The 12,624-nt window shown below is 46.8% G+C and overlaps 1 protein-coding gene across 1 annotated transcript in view; it reads left to right on the plus strand.

Annotated features, from left to right (window-relative positions):
* Positions 1–12,624, plus strand: part of ELAC2 (elaC ribonuclease Z 2) — a 60,133-nt gene that overhangs the window by 44,624 nt on the left and 2,885 nt on the right. The window contains exons 16-24 of the mRNA XM_019501480.1: positions 3,290–3,417; positions 5,264–5,360; positions 6,093–6,231; positions 7,193–7,231; positions 7,374–7,483; positions 9,192–9,291; positions 9,373–9,493; positions 9,943–10,021; positions 10,395–10,539. Coding sequence (XP_019357025.1) covers positions 3,290–3,417; positions 5,264–5,360; positions 6,093–6,231; positions 7,193–7,231; positions 7,374–7,483; positions 9,192–9,291; positions 9,373–9,493; positions 9,943–10,021; positions 10,395–10,539 — 958 coding nt within the window. The remainder of the gene's footprint in view (positions 1–3,289; positions 3,418–5,263; positions 5,361–6,092; positions 6,232–7,192; positions 7,232–7,373; positions 7,484–9,191; positions 9,292–9,372; positions 9,494–9,942; positions 10,022–10,394; positions 10,540–12,624) is intronic.

Here is a 12,624-nt window from a genome sequence, read left to right on the forward strand (position 1 = left end):
TGAGGTGGCAACCTCCTACACTTGGAGAATGTGCGCAGGCTCAGGTCTCAGCCAAAAGAATAAACCCCAAAGCAGTATTAAAAATGGATGAAGGAGCTTCAGCTGCAGCAGCAACAGTAGCTCCAGCAAAGGATGCAAGAGGAACAGCAGAGCTTTATTCTGCTGCTGCTTCTGCTGCTACTACTGTAGCAAGTAAAACCCAGTCTGGAAGGCAGTAAGGCACCCCAGACCCAGATGAATGCAAGGGGTGACTGAGGTATATCAGTGGCCTCATGATTATGGATTGCTAGGTTAGCACCCTATTTAATTGGGGAACCCCAGACAACCTATTAGGCCTGGGGAGCTAAGGCTGCATGCACCTATGCTACCCTGAAGTCGACCATTTTGGACCATGTGGGAGCAAAACTTACAATGTAATTCAGAGTATTTCTTTTGGGAGAAAATGTTGATGTTCCTAAATGACAAAGGCAGACAAGGTTCTTTGGGTGAATCTGATATCTGTGATATCAGAAATCTGTGATATATAGCCAAGCCCTCAGATACCACTGAATTTGCACTGAGAAGAACACCCAAGATTGCCACCTCACTAATCTTAAAAAGGCTTTCACTCAATAAGGACATTGCTCCAGAGAGATGGACTGCATGTTTGAAAGAGCCACCCAGATACCACATGAAGAATTGCTGCAGTACAGAAGAAACACCACCCCCCCAACAAATTGCACACTGCTGGTTATGACATATCACCCTGCCCCCATCCCCTTCCTAGCTTCTCTCCATCTTCTGTTTTGCTTGCTATGTTTTTATGGAAACAATTAAGCAGGAAGCTTTTTGAGCTTTGAAGGGAGGTGGTTTCCTTTGGGCTACTTGGCTTTACCCCTTTTGCACTTATCCAGGCCCTGATTCTCTTGGCCAGGGCCTGATTTGTTCTAGCTGCTCCCTTCAGCCCTGGACCCTGTTGGTGCAGCCTCAGCTCTCTGGTAGCAGCACAGCACAGCTGGGAATTGGATTCCACAGTAAAGCTCTGGCCCTCCCTGTCTCCCTATCTCTCAAACTGTGACCCCGTCTCCCCCCACCCTTCAAGGCATATGATGACCAGGGACCTTGGTTTTCTCTGATGGGAAAAAACCCCAAATTAACATTTTTTCCGCATTTAAAATGAAACCTGCTATATACAAGTATAGGTATCAGTGGAGCAGATTGATATTTACAATTTTAAAGGAATTTTGGGAGCTTTCCAGTGCCTCCATCATTATAATAAAAATACCAAAATCAAAAGCCAAAATATATAGGCGTTTAGAATTTATTTTATCATGGAAAATCAGAATTCTCCCTGCCCACTTGTTCACCAGGATGTGGGTCCAGTTGCAACTGTTGCCGCTGCTGCTTTGTGATGCTGAGCAGCCCTGATATACCAGTCAGCCCTCCGTGAGCGTATGTCAGCCCAGAGCTCCGCAGGGGGACCACGCCGGCGGACCAGGACGGGTGGGAGCCCATGCTGTTGCTCCTCACTCCAAAGCCACAGCCCCCCTAGCCTTAGCAGTGCCCCTCACTCCTGACCTATAGCCCCCTGCCACTTCAGCCCTGCCAGAGAGGGCCCCCAGCTTCCAGAGCTACAGGACCTGCTGGCTGCATCTTGTCTGCTCCCTGCTCTGTGCCCCCTGGGCACCAGCTACAGTCCACCAGCAGTGCCTGAGCCCTGTCTGCTGTGCATGGGAGGTGGTGACTACTGTGGTTAGAGGGAGGAGTGCAGAGCACAACCAGACTAGAGCCTGTGGGGGTGGGGGGAGGAGGCAGGCTGGCTCTTGCGGGGCTTGAGGCTCCCTGCCTTGCTGCCCCCCCCCCCCCCCCCCGGGGGCCCCCCCCCCCCCGGGGGGGGGGCCCGGGGGGGGGGGGGGGGGGGGGGGCTTTTGGGGGGTTTGGGTCCCCCCCCTTGGGCCCCCCCCCCCCCCCCCAGGGGCCACTGCAGCCCAGTGGGTGGGACCTGATGCGGTAGGGTGGAGCAGGACGGGGAAACTCGATGCTACTGGGAACCCTGTGTCAGCTGTGCTGCCATGGTGAGATGACTCCTGGCCACCCAACAGCAGTGGGGGCAGTGGTGAGGAGTTGTATCGCCATGCTGCAGCTGGGCAGGCAGGAGGTGCCTCATCTTGGCAGCATGGCTGGCACAAGGCTCCTAGCAGCAGTGGGGGGGGCAGCACCAAGCCTTCCCACCCTGCCCCACCCTCCTGCTCCAGGTCCCATCCACTGGGCTGTGAAGGTGGCTGGTGCCTGCTGCTGGTCCGGCTATGCTGCAGCCCCATGGCCTGCTGTCCATTCAGAAGTCTGTGGGGGGTGTCCCGCTACTCCTCCCTCTAACACTTCGCCAGTGGGTGTGCCTGGATGGTCACCAAACCCTGGGCCTCCTTCCCCCCACCCCCAGCTCCCCACTATCACTGCCCCAAGATCCTGGGGTCTCCCCAGCCCTGCCTGCCTGTCTCGCTCCCAAATGCCACTCCCCACCAGCCTGCAACTCCATCCTAGCTGCCTGTCCGAGCACCCTGTCTGCATGGGTCTTGCAGGGCTGGGTCCAGTGGCAGCTGGAAGGAGCTACTATTTCCAGGGCTGCTGGGAAATGAAGTCCAGCTGCCACACTGCCCCAGGCCTGGGGCACATGCACCATGGCCTTGGCTGCCCCTCATGCCTGGGCTAGGTGGGATCTACTGTGGGCCAGGGAAAATCCCTCTGGTCTGGGTGTGGCCCGTTGGCCATATCTTGCCCACTCCTGCTCTAGGTATACCTTGTTTAATGCTCCTCCTAAAGCAGTGGTTCTCAACATTTTTAGATCCAGGGCACCTCAGTAGACTCAAGGTACCCCTCAGAAAATGCCAGCTCTTAGTTTGGCCAATGTTTGTTTTTTTTACCATAGAAAAATAATAGAGCAGTTCTTCTGTTGCAGAAAACTTGGAAAAAAGCACAGCAAGTCAGCATGGGTTTTTGCTTTGCATTTAACACTGAACTCCCATTTGAAATCTGGGTTGATTTTCATCTCAGCTGTATTACCTGTCCATTTTGGCTTTGGAGGCCTATAACTATGTCTGTGGTATAGCCACAGCCAAACCAGCATTCTCGACCAACAAAATCCAGTCGTACACATGAAACGTACATGCACGAGAAACAGAACATAGAGGGGTCACTTGAACCTCTTGTCATAAGGCTATCTTTAAGCTGTAGTTTGTTGCTTTGCTCCAAAAATTAACTATCTTCCAGTTAGCTCCCTCCCTTCTGATCCGTAGCCTGTTTGCCATTTCAGGGATATGGTTACTGTTTGCAATTCCAGTGAATATGTGGCTGAAGCACTGGAGCTTCCTAACTTCCAGGACTGTGTGAAGAAGTGCAAAGAGAACCTGCAGGCTGAACCAGTCACGTTGGGTGAGGAAAGTGCTCAACGCCATCTGAAATGACCACGTGCTTTGATTTAATTGGCAAATGGGCCTGGTTTTACATGGGAGGAGGGACAGGCTTACGCGAGTGTTCTGAAGGAATAGTGTCACCATGAAATAGTCTAGTTAGCCTTCAGGTTAATGAACCCTACGTAGTATTAGGGCTGCTTTGAATGGCTTGCTTAACCCAGAACGTGGGGTGGAATTGTTCATCGTCTCTGTGCTTACTAGTGAGTGTGGCATAAGGCAGTTGTTGCTTTGAGGTGGCTAGTGTTGTGTTTCTACCACTGTAGGGGAGAGTTTAAACACAAGCCAACTGAAGCTTGGTTTTGCTTTTAACTCTGTGTTCAGAGCAGTGAAAATAAATAAGAGTCCAAATCAGATGCTGGAGAGGTTAACGACTGACTTACAACAGGTCTCTTCTTGAATGTCCAGCTCAGGTCATCTGGCTTCACCTCCATTAGAAGTGACGCTCCCATATCAGAATACAGCCATATCAGTCTGTGTGCGTTTGTTTTTTCTGTGTGTGTACCAGAGCCATCTGTAGTAAAAACAGGTGGATTGGAGGATGGGCTGTTAAAAGGGCTGGGTCCCTTTCTGTGGCATAGCTACTGTCTGTCACTGGTTTTGACTAGCTACATTTGTTCATATGTATATATGAATAAAGGTGCACCAATACATTAGTCCATATCATATCAGCCTTGATAAAATGAAAATTGACATTATCAGCAATCAGCTTTTTTGGCTGATATGGCTGATTGATGTTGCCAGTAAATGCCATGTGCATGGGTGCGGCTGTGGCATGCACATGGCCAGGTTGCAGCCCAGCAGCCTGGAGAGCAGCATCTAGCTGATAAGTCTGGTGGGAAGGGTTGTCAGGGGTTGAGGGGCAGATCGAGTCCCCTGTGGTGAGGGGGAGTGAGTGGGGCTGAGGCAAGGGTAGGTGCTGCCAGCTGGGGTGGGGCAGGGCATGGGACAGAGCTGTGAGCTGCTTATTCAGGAGGCCTGGGGGTGGATGGGTGGCTCCCATTGCTGTGTGCACCCTCGGGGGGAGGCATGGGGACAGTGTGCTTCCCCCTTCCCTGATCTGTGCACAGGGTGAGGGTGGACTGCAGCTGTGGGCTGGGGGTGGTGCTGGACTTTTTCCGGTAGGGGGATTGGCCTGGGACTGTGCTCAGGGAGGGAGGGGGGCTATGGCCAGGCTGACTGTAGCTTCTCCCCTGTAGCTCCCGTCTCAGTGCCTTCACCTGCCCCGAGCATGGCCCCAGCCTAACACCCGCTCTGGGAAGAGCCTGGTGCCACCCTCACCCTTTGCACAGATCTGGGGGGCATGCCCCCTATACCTCCCCAAGGGGTGCACGCAGCAGCTGGAGCTGCCCCACCCCCGCACCCCATGGATGAGCCACCTGCTACATCCTCACTCAGCCCCACTCCCTCTCACCACAGAGGCGTCAATCTGTCTCCTCCCCTTCTTCACAGACTTACTGGCCAGATGCTGCTCTCTAAGCTGCCAGGCTGCATATCAGCAGTCAGATTAGTATCAGCTGATATGTCTGGTCATTAATCAGCTGTCGGTATCAGCTCCAAAAATCTTTATCGGTGCACACCTGTATGTGAATCCAGGTGTTCTGCTTCCACTTCCCAGAGAATTCTGTCCCTTCTTCCCCATCCCCTTCTAGTAATGATCCTGTGGAGAATCTGTAGGCTGATACTTCCCAGGACCTGTATGCTGGCTAAATTCTAATGCTTAAGTGGACTTTTAAATTTGGATTAGAGGCAAATTTACTATAGTGTGGGTTGCTCTTACTATCACTAATGCCAAGTATGTTTTATACCTTCTCTAGGAAGAGTAGAAGATTATCCAGAAATCGTGTTCTTAGGAACAGGCTCTGCAGTCCCAATGAAAACTCGGAATGTTAGCTCCACCTTGATAAATACCAGGTGAATTTCTTCTCAAGAAACATGCAGAAATTGGAGGAGGAGGTCACTTGGGTTTTCTGGAAGTTACACTAGAGATAGGCCAGTGTGTAAAATACTAGCCAATTGCCCGTCAAGAATGACAGGGGGGAGGGGCTGGGATGGAGTGCCGCCACCTAACGTCCTATGCTGCTGCTGCTGCTGTTCTACCTCTTGCAGGGAGCAGGGTGGGGAAGCCAAGGTCAGCTCCGCACCCTCCATCCAGTCCTCAGTGCAGCTTTGGTATCATGGCGGCTCTCCCCCATGCTTGGAGAAATTTGATTGATTAGCTGTTTCCATCAGCCAATCAGAGTGCAAATAAAGCAAGATAGATGGACAGGCAGACTTAGGCTTTTATAATATTAGAATACCTATTGGAATAGAAGTACTGTTTCAGAGTACTTAAGCCATTTCCAGCCTCCCTTTGGAAGTTCATTAAGAGCTTCTTTCTACATGGCATCATTTGTTTCCTCACATTGACAGCCTCACTGCAGAGAACAAGAACTAAATGGACTATAAAAACTGAACTGTTTTTGATTTTAGCTCCTCTGTTTTTTTCCTGAAGAGAAGTGGCATTAGGGGCAGAAGTGCTGTGAGTGTGCTGACTCTTACCACATGGTCTGGAACACTTGCCCTTTCTGAACTGAAATGTCAGACAGAGTTCATCTGTTTCTCATTGGCTCCTGCCAAAAACACACCTGCTCTTTCTCTTGGCAGCTCTACCCAATCCCTGCTCTTGGACTGTGGAGAAGGAACATTTGGCCAGCTCTGCCGCCATTATGGAGAGGAGATTGACAATGTCCTTTGTAACATAGAAGCTGTGTTTGTGTCTCATTTACATGCTGACCATCATACAGTGAGTTTTTTGCAAGAAAACTTTGCCCGAGTTGTTGTGTGGTGTGTGTGCATGTTACTATTGCAGCAGCAGCTTATGTCAGGTTCTCTGAAGTTTGCTCCTTGTTTCCTTTTGTTTGAGGTGTCTTTTCCTTTGTTATTGTTTTTTTTGTAACTGTTCCAGTGCTTGCAGCCAGTGTGTTGCCTTTCTCTGCCACTGAGAATTGTGATCATCATTTTTTCAGATGTTAATTTTAACCATCTAGTGGTATTGGACTGTCCTATTGCAGTACTTGCTGCCACTGTTTCTGGTGCTGTTTAGAGACTTCAGTTGTGATGAGAGGTAGTATCCACACTCTTTATAGCTTGGAATTTGCTTGTACAAAAAGCTTCAACCTACTGACAGGCTAACTTGCTTTACTGTGGGTGTAATACTGTGCCCAGATTTACCCAAATCCAAAATGACTTCAGCTCCCCCCATAATTATTTCCATAATTCATGGAAAATTATAACAACTTATAAAATCGAATTATAGGAAGGGGTCATCTCTCTGGCACACTGGTGACCTCCGCACCTCAACTGCCAAACAGCCTGTTTCAAATACCAGACCAAACACCTGGTCTTGAAATCATACGTTTATATCACTAGTGGGCTTACTTTTAATAAATAACCTGCCACCTCCCTGACCAGTGTATTGGTTTATGACTGTAGCCCACTGTTACTCACAGGGCCTCAGTTAACCTGCTTTCACAATTCAATGGGCCTCATTTAGCCTTAATTCAGTAACTGGGTAGGGAACTCCTATCACAGGTTTCCCTTAGTGCTCTGCTCTCTCTCCTGCTTACTCAATCAGGGACAGTTCAGGTTTCACCACAACGTTGATTAGTGCCTGAGAAATGAGCTCTGTTACGGCAGCCTTTTCATGTGAGTTTATTACATATTGATGGCTTTGTCAGATATTTACTCTGAACCCTCTCTTCTAGGGCTTGTTGAAGATTCTACTAGAGAGACATCAAGCTTTTGTAAGTACTGCTGATATTTAAAGTGTCAGGCCAAGCTCAGAATAGTGCTTTGTGGGATAGAGCTGTACCTTATTCTCCCCATGCTGAGTTTTGCTCTCTGTCTGACTTACGAAACTCTTCTATTACTGATTGGCTTTTTCAGGCATCCCTGGGCCGATCACCCAGGCCGCTGTTTCTGATTGCTCCCCTACAGCTCATGACGTGGCTGAGCCAGTACCATGACCACTGCCAACACATTCTTGGTCATTTCAAGTGAGTGTATTCCTGGCTAATTACAGGTAGTGGGAAGTACTCTAAATACACTCATTCATCTTTGTCAGAAAAAATTGTTGCCTCTCCACACGGCAGCATGATCTGTATATGGGCCATGTGCTGCTTTTATTTTTCTGATTAACATAGATGGTCAGAGAAAAATGTAATAGAACAATATCTCCCAAAGCAAAAACTGAAAGAGAGGCTGACCAAATATCCTGCTTCGAATGTAAATGAGCTTCTCACTTATCCTGAACATGTCCAGGCTTTGAAGATTTGTTTTGCACTGAGGCTGGGTAAAGGATTGCTAGTTAAGGAACTGCGACATGCTAGTAAAGTACTTGGAGTAGTTGCTTGGGTGCTTCTCGATCTGTAATCTTGCTTTTCACAGTTTTATGGTACATGCCTAGGTTACCAGAACATATGTGCGCACCCAAGGTAGCTGTGTATAAGCAAAGACCACTAATGACTTCACAGATGTGAATGTGTGTCTTGGCCCTTCTGTTCAATACTACAAAGGCAGAAGGAAGTGATGCTTGCTGTACAGCTTGGCATTGTTTGAGGTCCTGAACAGGCTGGTAGATTTCTACCTGAAGTGCTCTGATCTCTTCACATAGATTAGAGTTCTGCCTCAGCCTTAGGGAGGAGGGCTTGGAAAACCAGAAAACTATAAATAAACCAACATACCAGTGGTTGTTGTCATTAAAGAGTTTGAGTCATGTTCTTGGCAGTACCTTCTGGTTAGCCCTTGCCTCTTGCTGATCCTCTGTTCCCTCTGTCTCCCATTCATACAATTATCTGAGCCTTAGACTAATCTACTGCTACTACAGTTGCTCTAGTGGTCCTCAGTTAACAGTACCTGTTCTCAGGTGTGTGGTGTTAGGCCACTTATGTAGGCTTAGACACTAAACTTCGAGGAAGAAAACAGTCCTAGAATCCTGGCTTTTTTTTTTTTTTTTGAGGGATCAATGACATGGGTGGTCAAGAGAACTTCTTGCCAAGAGTCTCTCTTATTTAAAAAAGTTCGGGGGTCCCATCTAACTTTTAGTAGAGACACTCTAAAGCAGAAGGTGTTGCATGGGGCAAAGCAGATACTGGACTACTGGTTTGGTAGGCTACTGCATTCTCCTAACGTAGTAGAGGGTGCATGGACTCTTCCCTGTCTCTCTTGTGTGTGTGTATTGTAATCTGGAAAGGGGAAGATGTTGTTTATTGCTATTGAATTTGTCTAGCATGGCACCTCAATCTAGCGAATAGTCTCCTGGAGAGTTTGGTATGAAATAAGGTAATGGTGGGCTTGGTACCACCATTTAGGCAAGGGGGGGAGGGGTAGGACAGGACAGAAAATAATTCCTGAAAGATCAGTTTGAGGTTGGAGAAAAAGTCCTTTCCAAAAAGTACTTGACTTTTAGGGCATGAAGTAGAACAGGAAAGTTGTAAATAAAGGCAGAGGTGGCAGAAGCTGTGTTTTTAAGGCACTTAGCTTGGGATTTGAAGAATGACACATGAGGATTTTCAATCTGAGGTTAGAAAGGCAAAATGTGAATTGCCCCAGCAAGTACCTGGTAAATGAGTTGGTCCTCAGGAAACCTTGCTTCACTATAGATATGCTTCTCCCTCATTGGAATGCATTGTTTTGCTGACATGAACAGTTTTTATTTCAGTTTGTACTTCATAAACGTCTTCTCCTTTTTTTTTATTTTTACAGTATGATTTCTGCCGGTTTACTGGTTGAAGGTTGTAAAGTTGAAAAACCTAAACTTAAAACACTTATTAGTTCCCTGCTAGAGAAATATGGCTTTGCAGAGGTAAGCTGACCAAGCTCCAGGGTACAGGGGCAAACAGAGCTGGGGAGATTTACGGTTGATAACACTTGTGGTCTCATTCAGTTTCAGACTTGTAAGGTTCATCACTGTAGAAATGCCTTTGCTTGTTCAATGATCCACAGTTCTGGCTGGAAAATAGTCTATTCTGGTGACACGATGCCCTGTGAGGCTTTAGTCAACATGGGTGAGTAAAATGCATTGGGAGTAAAAGTGAGCTAGAGTTTCTTTGCAAAAGGTATTTAGGCTATTACTAAAAGACGCTGATAAACCTTCTCCAATCTACTCCAGCTAACTTCAATGTTACCTATGCCTGAGTGGCCTTGGGAGGAGTTGTGTGCTCCAAAAAGAGGCTATCAAACTGAATACATACACTTGTTGTTTGTGAACTAGTGAGTTCTACTACTTTGTAGCAAATGCGAAATACATTTGCCAAGTGACTTAACATGAATTCTTTAACAGAGCACTTTGTGATATGGTCTCTTTTTTTTGTGGATTTACTGCTGGAAATATAGGGAGGTGAGGTATGAATGTCCCCTAATGAGCATGATGGGTGTACGCTTAGTGAAGAGTCCTGCTCTTTGCAAGTCGTGTGGAGTTCTGCATCAAGAATACTAAATATATGGTCTTACACAGGGAAAAATGCTACACTGTTAATCCATGAAGCAACATTGGAAGATGGCTTGGAAGTGGAAGCGATAGAGAAGATGCACAGGTAGAGTACCTCTGGGGGATTATTGCATATAAGGCTACTTGCTTCCAGAAAGGAGATTCTGGCACAGGGAAGCTATTCAGAAATTTTCACCTCGAGCTATATACAGTTATTACTCTAAAGATAGAATAGCTCTGAGTGGAAGTGAGGGTTCCTAGATACAACTCCTAGACTTGGGATTGAGCTAAGGAATTGGATCATTTAGCTTTCTGTCCTTGTGTGTGCTCAGGCTCAGCACTGTCCAAGGCTAGTTCAAAGCTGACTTGAGGTTTGAGAAACAGTATTATGAGATACTGAGTCTTGTCTGTGGAGTAGGCTGTTACCCCTCTGCTTTCAGTGCTGTTAATTTTGTTGAGTTCTTGTGGTTCCTTTGCAGCACAACTTCCCAGGCAATAGAGAGTGGAATGAAGATGAATGCCAAATTCATTGTGTTAAATCATTTCAGCCAACGGTATGCCAAAATTCCACTATTCAGTGAAGACTTCACTGAGAAGGTTGGAATTGCATTTGACCACATGCAGGTAAGTTAGGAGCTTTTGAGGCAGGTTTTCAAAAGATCTTGCATCTATTCTATGTAGGGACCTCTTGAATACTAGATTGTCTTGAGTACTTTGCTATATTAATGATGTGTGCTTTTGCCCTGGATAATAGACTTAAAAAAAAAAAAAACTTTCTGAGTAAAGTAAGTGGGTTTTCCTGGTAGCTTTTATGTGGAGACAAGAATCTTGCTCAGATAGGCATGTGCTGTTTGTTGGATAATGAGAGTAAAGTTTTCAGTAAACTGCAGTAAATATGTTCAGGCAAATTTGACAGTTTAGAAGGTGCCTGGAGGAAATTCTTCTGCATCTGCTCTTACAGAATCACAGGTGTGATGGGAGGATGGTCTGGAAGGGACGTTGGGAGGTGACTTGTTTATTCCAACCACCTACACAATGCAGGATAATCCTAGCCAAGTTCTTGTTTAACCTGCTTTTAAATTTCCTGTGATGGAGATTCTACAGGCTCTTTGATGTTTAACCAGAAAGTTCTATCTGACATCCAAACCAAATTTTTTCTTTTGCCATTTAAGGCCATTATTTCTTGTCCTGTCCCCTGTGGCCACAAAAGTTGATTACCAGCCATTTTGTAACAACCCTGTTTGAATTTGTTTTGTGCTGTTGCCAGTCATGGAGTAGCAAACCTAGATGAGCTGATGTGGTAAGCATAGGTTTGATAGTAAAGGACCTGAAATTTTGCAAGGGCTACCTTGTGCTTAGTGGAACACATCACCTTTTTGGTCACAGCAGTATTAGACTGGGTACCTCCTTCTGTTCTGGTTCTGCCCCCATTTCTGTACAACTGCCCTCTGTACCAGGCTGGCAACAACTTTACAGCCAGTAATGTTTTGTCCAGTTACATTGGCATAAAAGCCAAGTGGAGGAATGTGGAAAGATAACACTTTTCTCTGTCACTTGAACAGTAAGGACTAAAAAGTCACATTTTGGTGGCTGCTAATGGAAACTAGAATAGACTCATAAGAAGGTGATGCTGAAACTGGGTGAAATGCAGACAGCAAAAGTCTTAGCCCAAGCATTTGTTTGTTTTCATTATTGCACATGCTGCTAATAATATGTTCGTGAATAATGAAAACTGACTGGGATATACTGTTTGAGATCCAACTGAGTAGAAGTCAGAGGTGCACTGATATTGGATCAGCACTGATAATGGGAAAATTAACATTATCGTCAACTGGCTTTTTTTGGCTGATAATGTCACTGATAAATGTTGTGTGCCGGTGCATAGCTGCAACATGCATGCGGCCAGGAATGCTGCTGGGCATGGTGAGAGAAGGAGTGGGGCAGGGGCAGGCGCTGCCCAGCCAGGGTGTTGAATGGGTCCCTGAGATGTGATGTGGGATGGAGCTGCACGTGGCTCCCCCTTAACGCCAACCCTGCTCAGGACACTCCGCTCTGCTGCCTTTTCTTGGGAGCCCTGTATTGCAGGGTGGGCAGGGGATGCGTGGAGTGCGCTGAGGAGGGCTGTTGCTAGGAGAGGTTTGTGGGGGCCAAAGCCCCCCCAAAATTCCTCATAGCCACCCCTCCCAATGCTGCCACTGCTGCCTGCCCTGCGCAGCTGAGTCTGTCCTGCCCCAGTCCCTCCCACGCCATGGGGGCTTTGGTTTGCCCTGCCTTCCCTGACTTACTGGCAGGATACCGCTCTCCATTTTGCCTAGCTGCATTCCTGTAAATCAGTTATCAGATCCATACTGTCCGTTTTTTTTTGTTTTGTTTTTGTTTTTTTATTATGGCTGGTTAATAATCTGCTATTGGTATAGGTTAAGAAAATCTTTATTGGTACACCTAGTAGAAGTGTATCAGGGCTATCTTATTTTTAACAGTGACTTTTTATAGAAATGTCCTTTTTTTTGTGTTTTTTTTTTTTTTGTTTTTGTTTTTGGGTTGTTTTTTTTTTTTCCTCCCCCATCTGTTAACTTTTTTTAGTATACTTGCTCATTAGGAGGTACCAACTGCTAAAGCAGTAGTCTCCAACCTTTTTAAGTAGGAGGTCACTTTTGGAATTTTAAAAGCAACCCAAGATCTAGCTGCTTCTCCTCCCCCCCCCCCCCC

The sequence above is a fragment of the Gavialis gangeticus genome, unplaced genomic scaffold (genome assembly GCF_001723915.1).
Source record: "Gavialis gangeticus isolate Ggan-Ray unplaced genomic scaffold, GavGan_comp1, whole genome shotgun sequence".
Taxonomy (NCBI): Eukaryota; Metazoa; Chordata; order Crocodylia; family Gavialidae; genus Gavialis; species Gavialis gangeticus.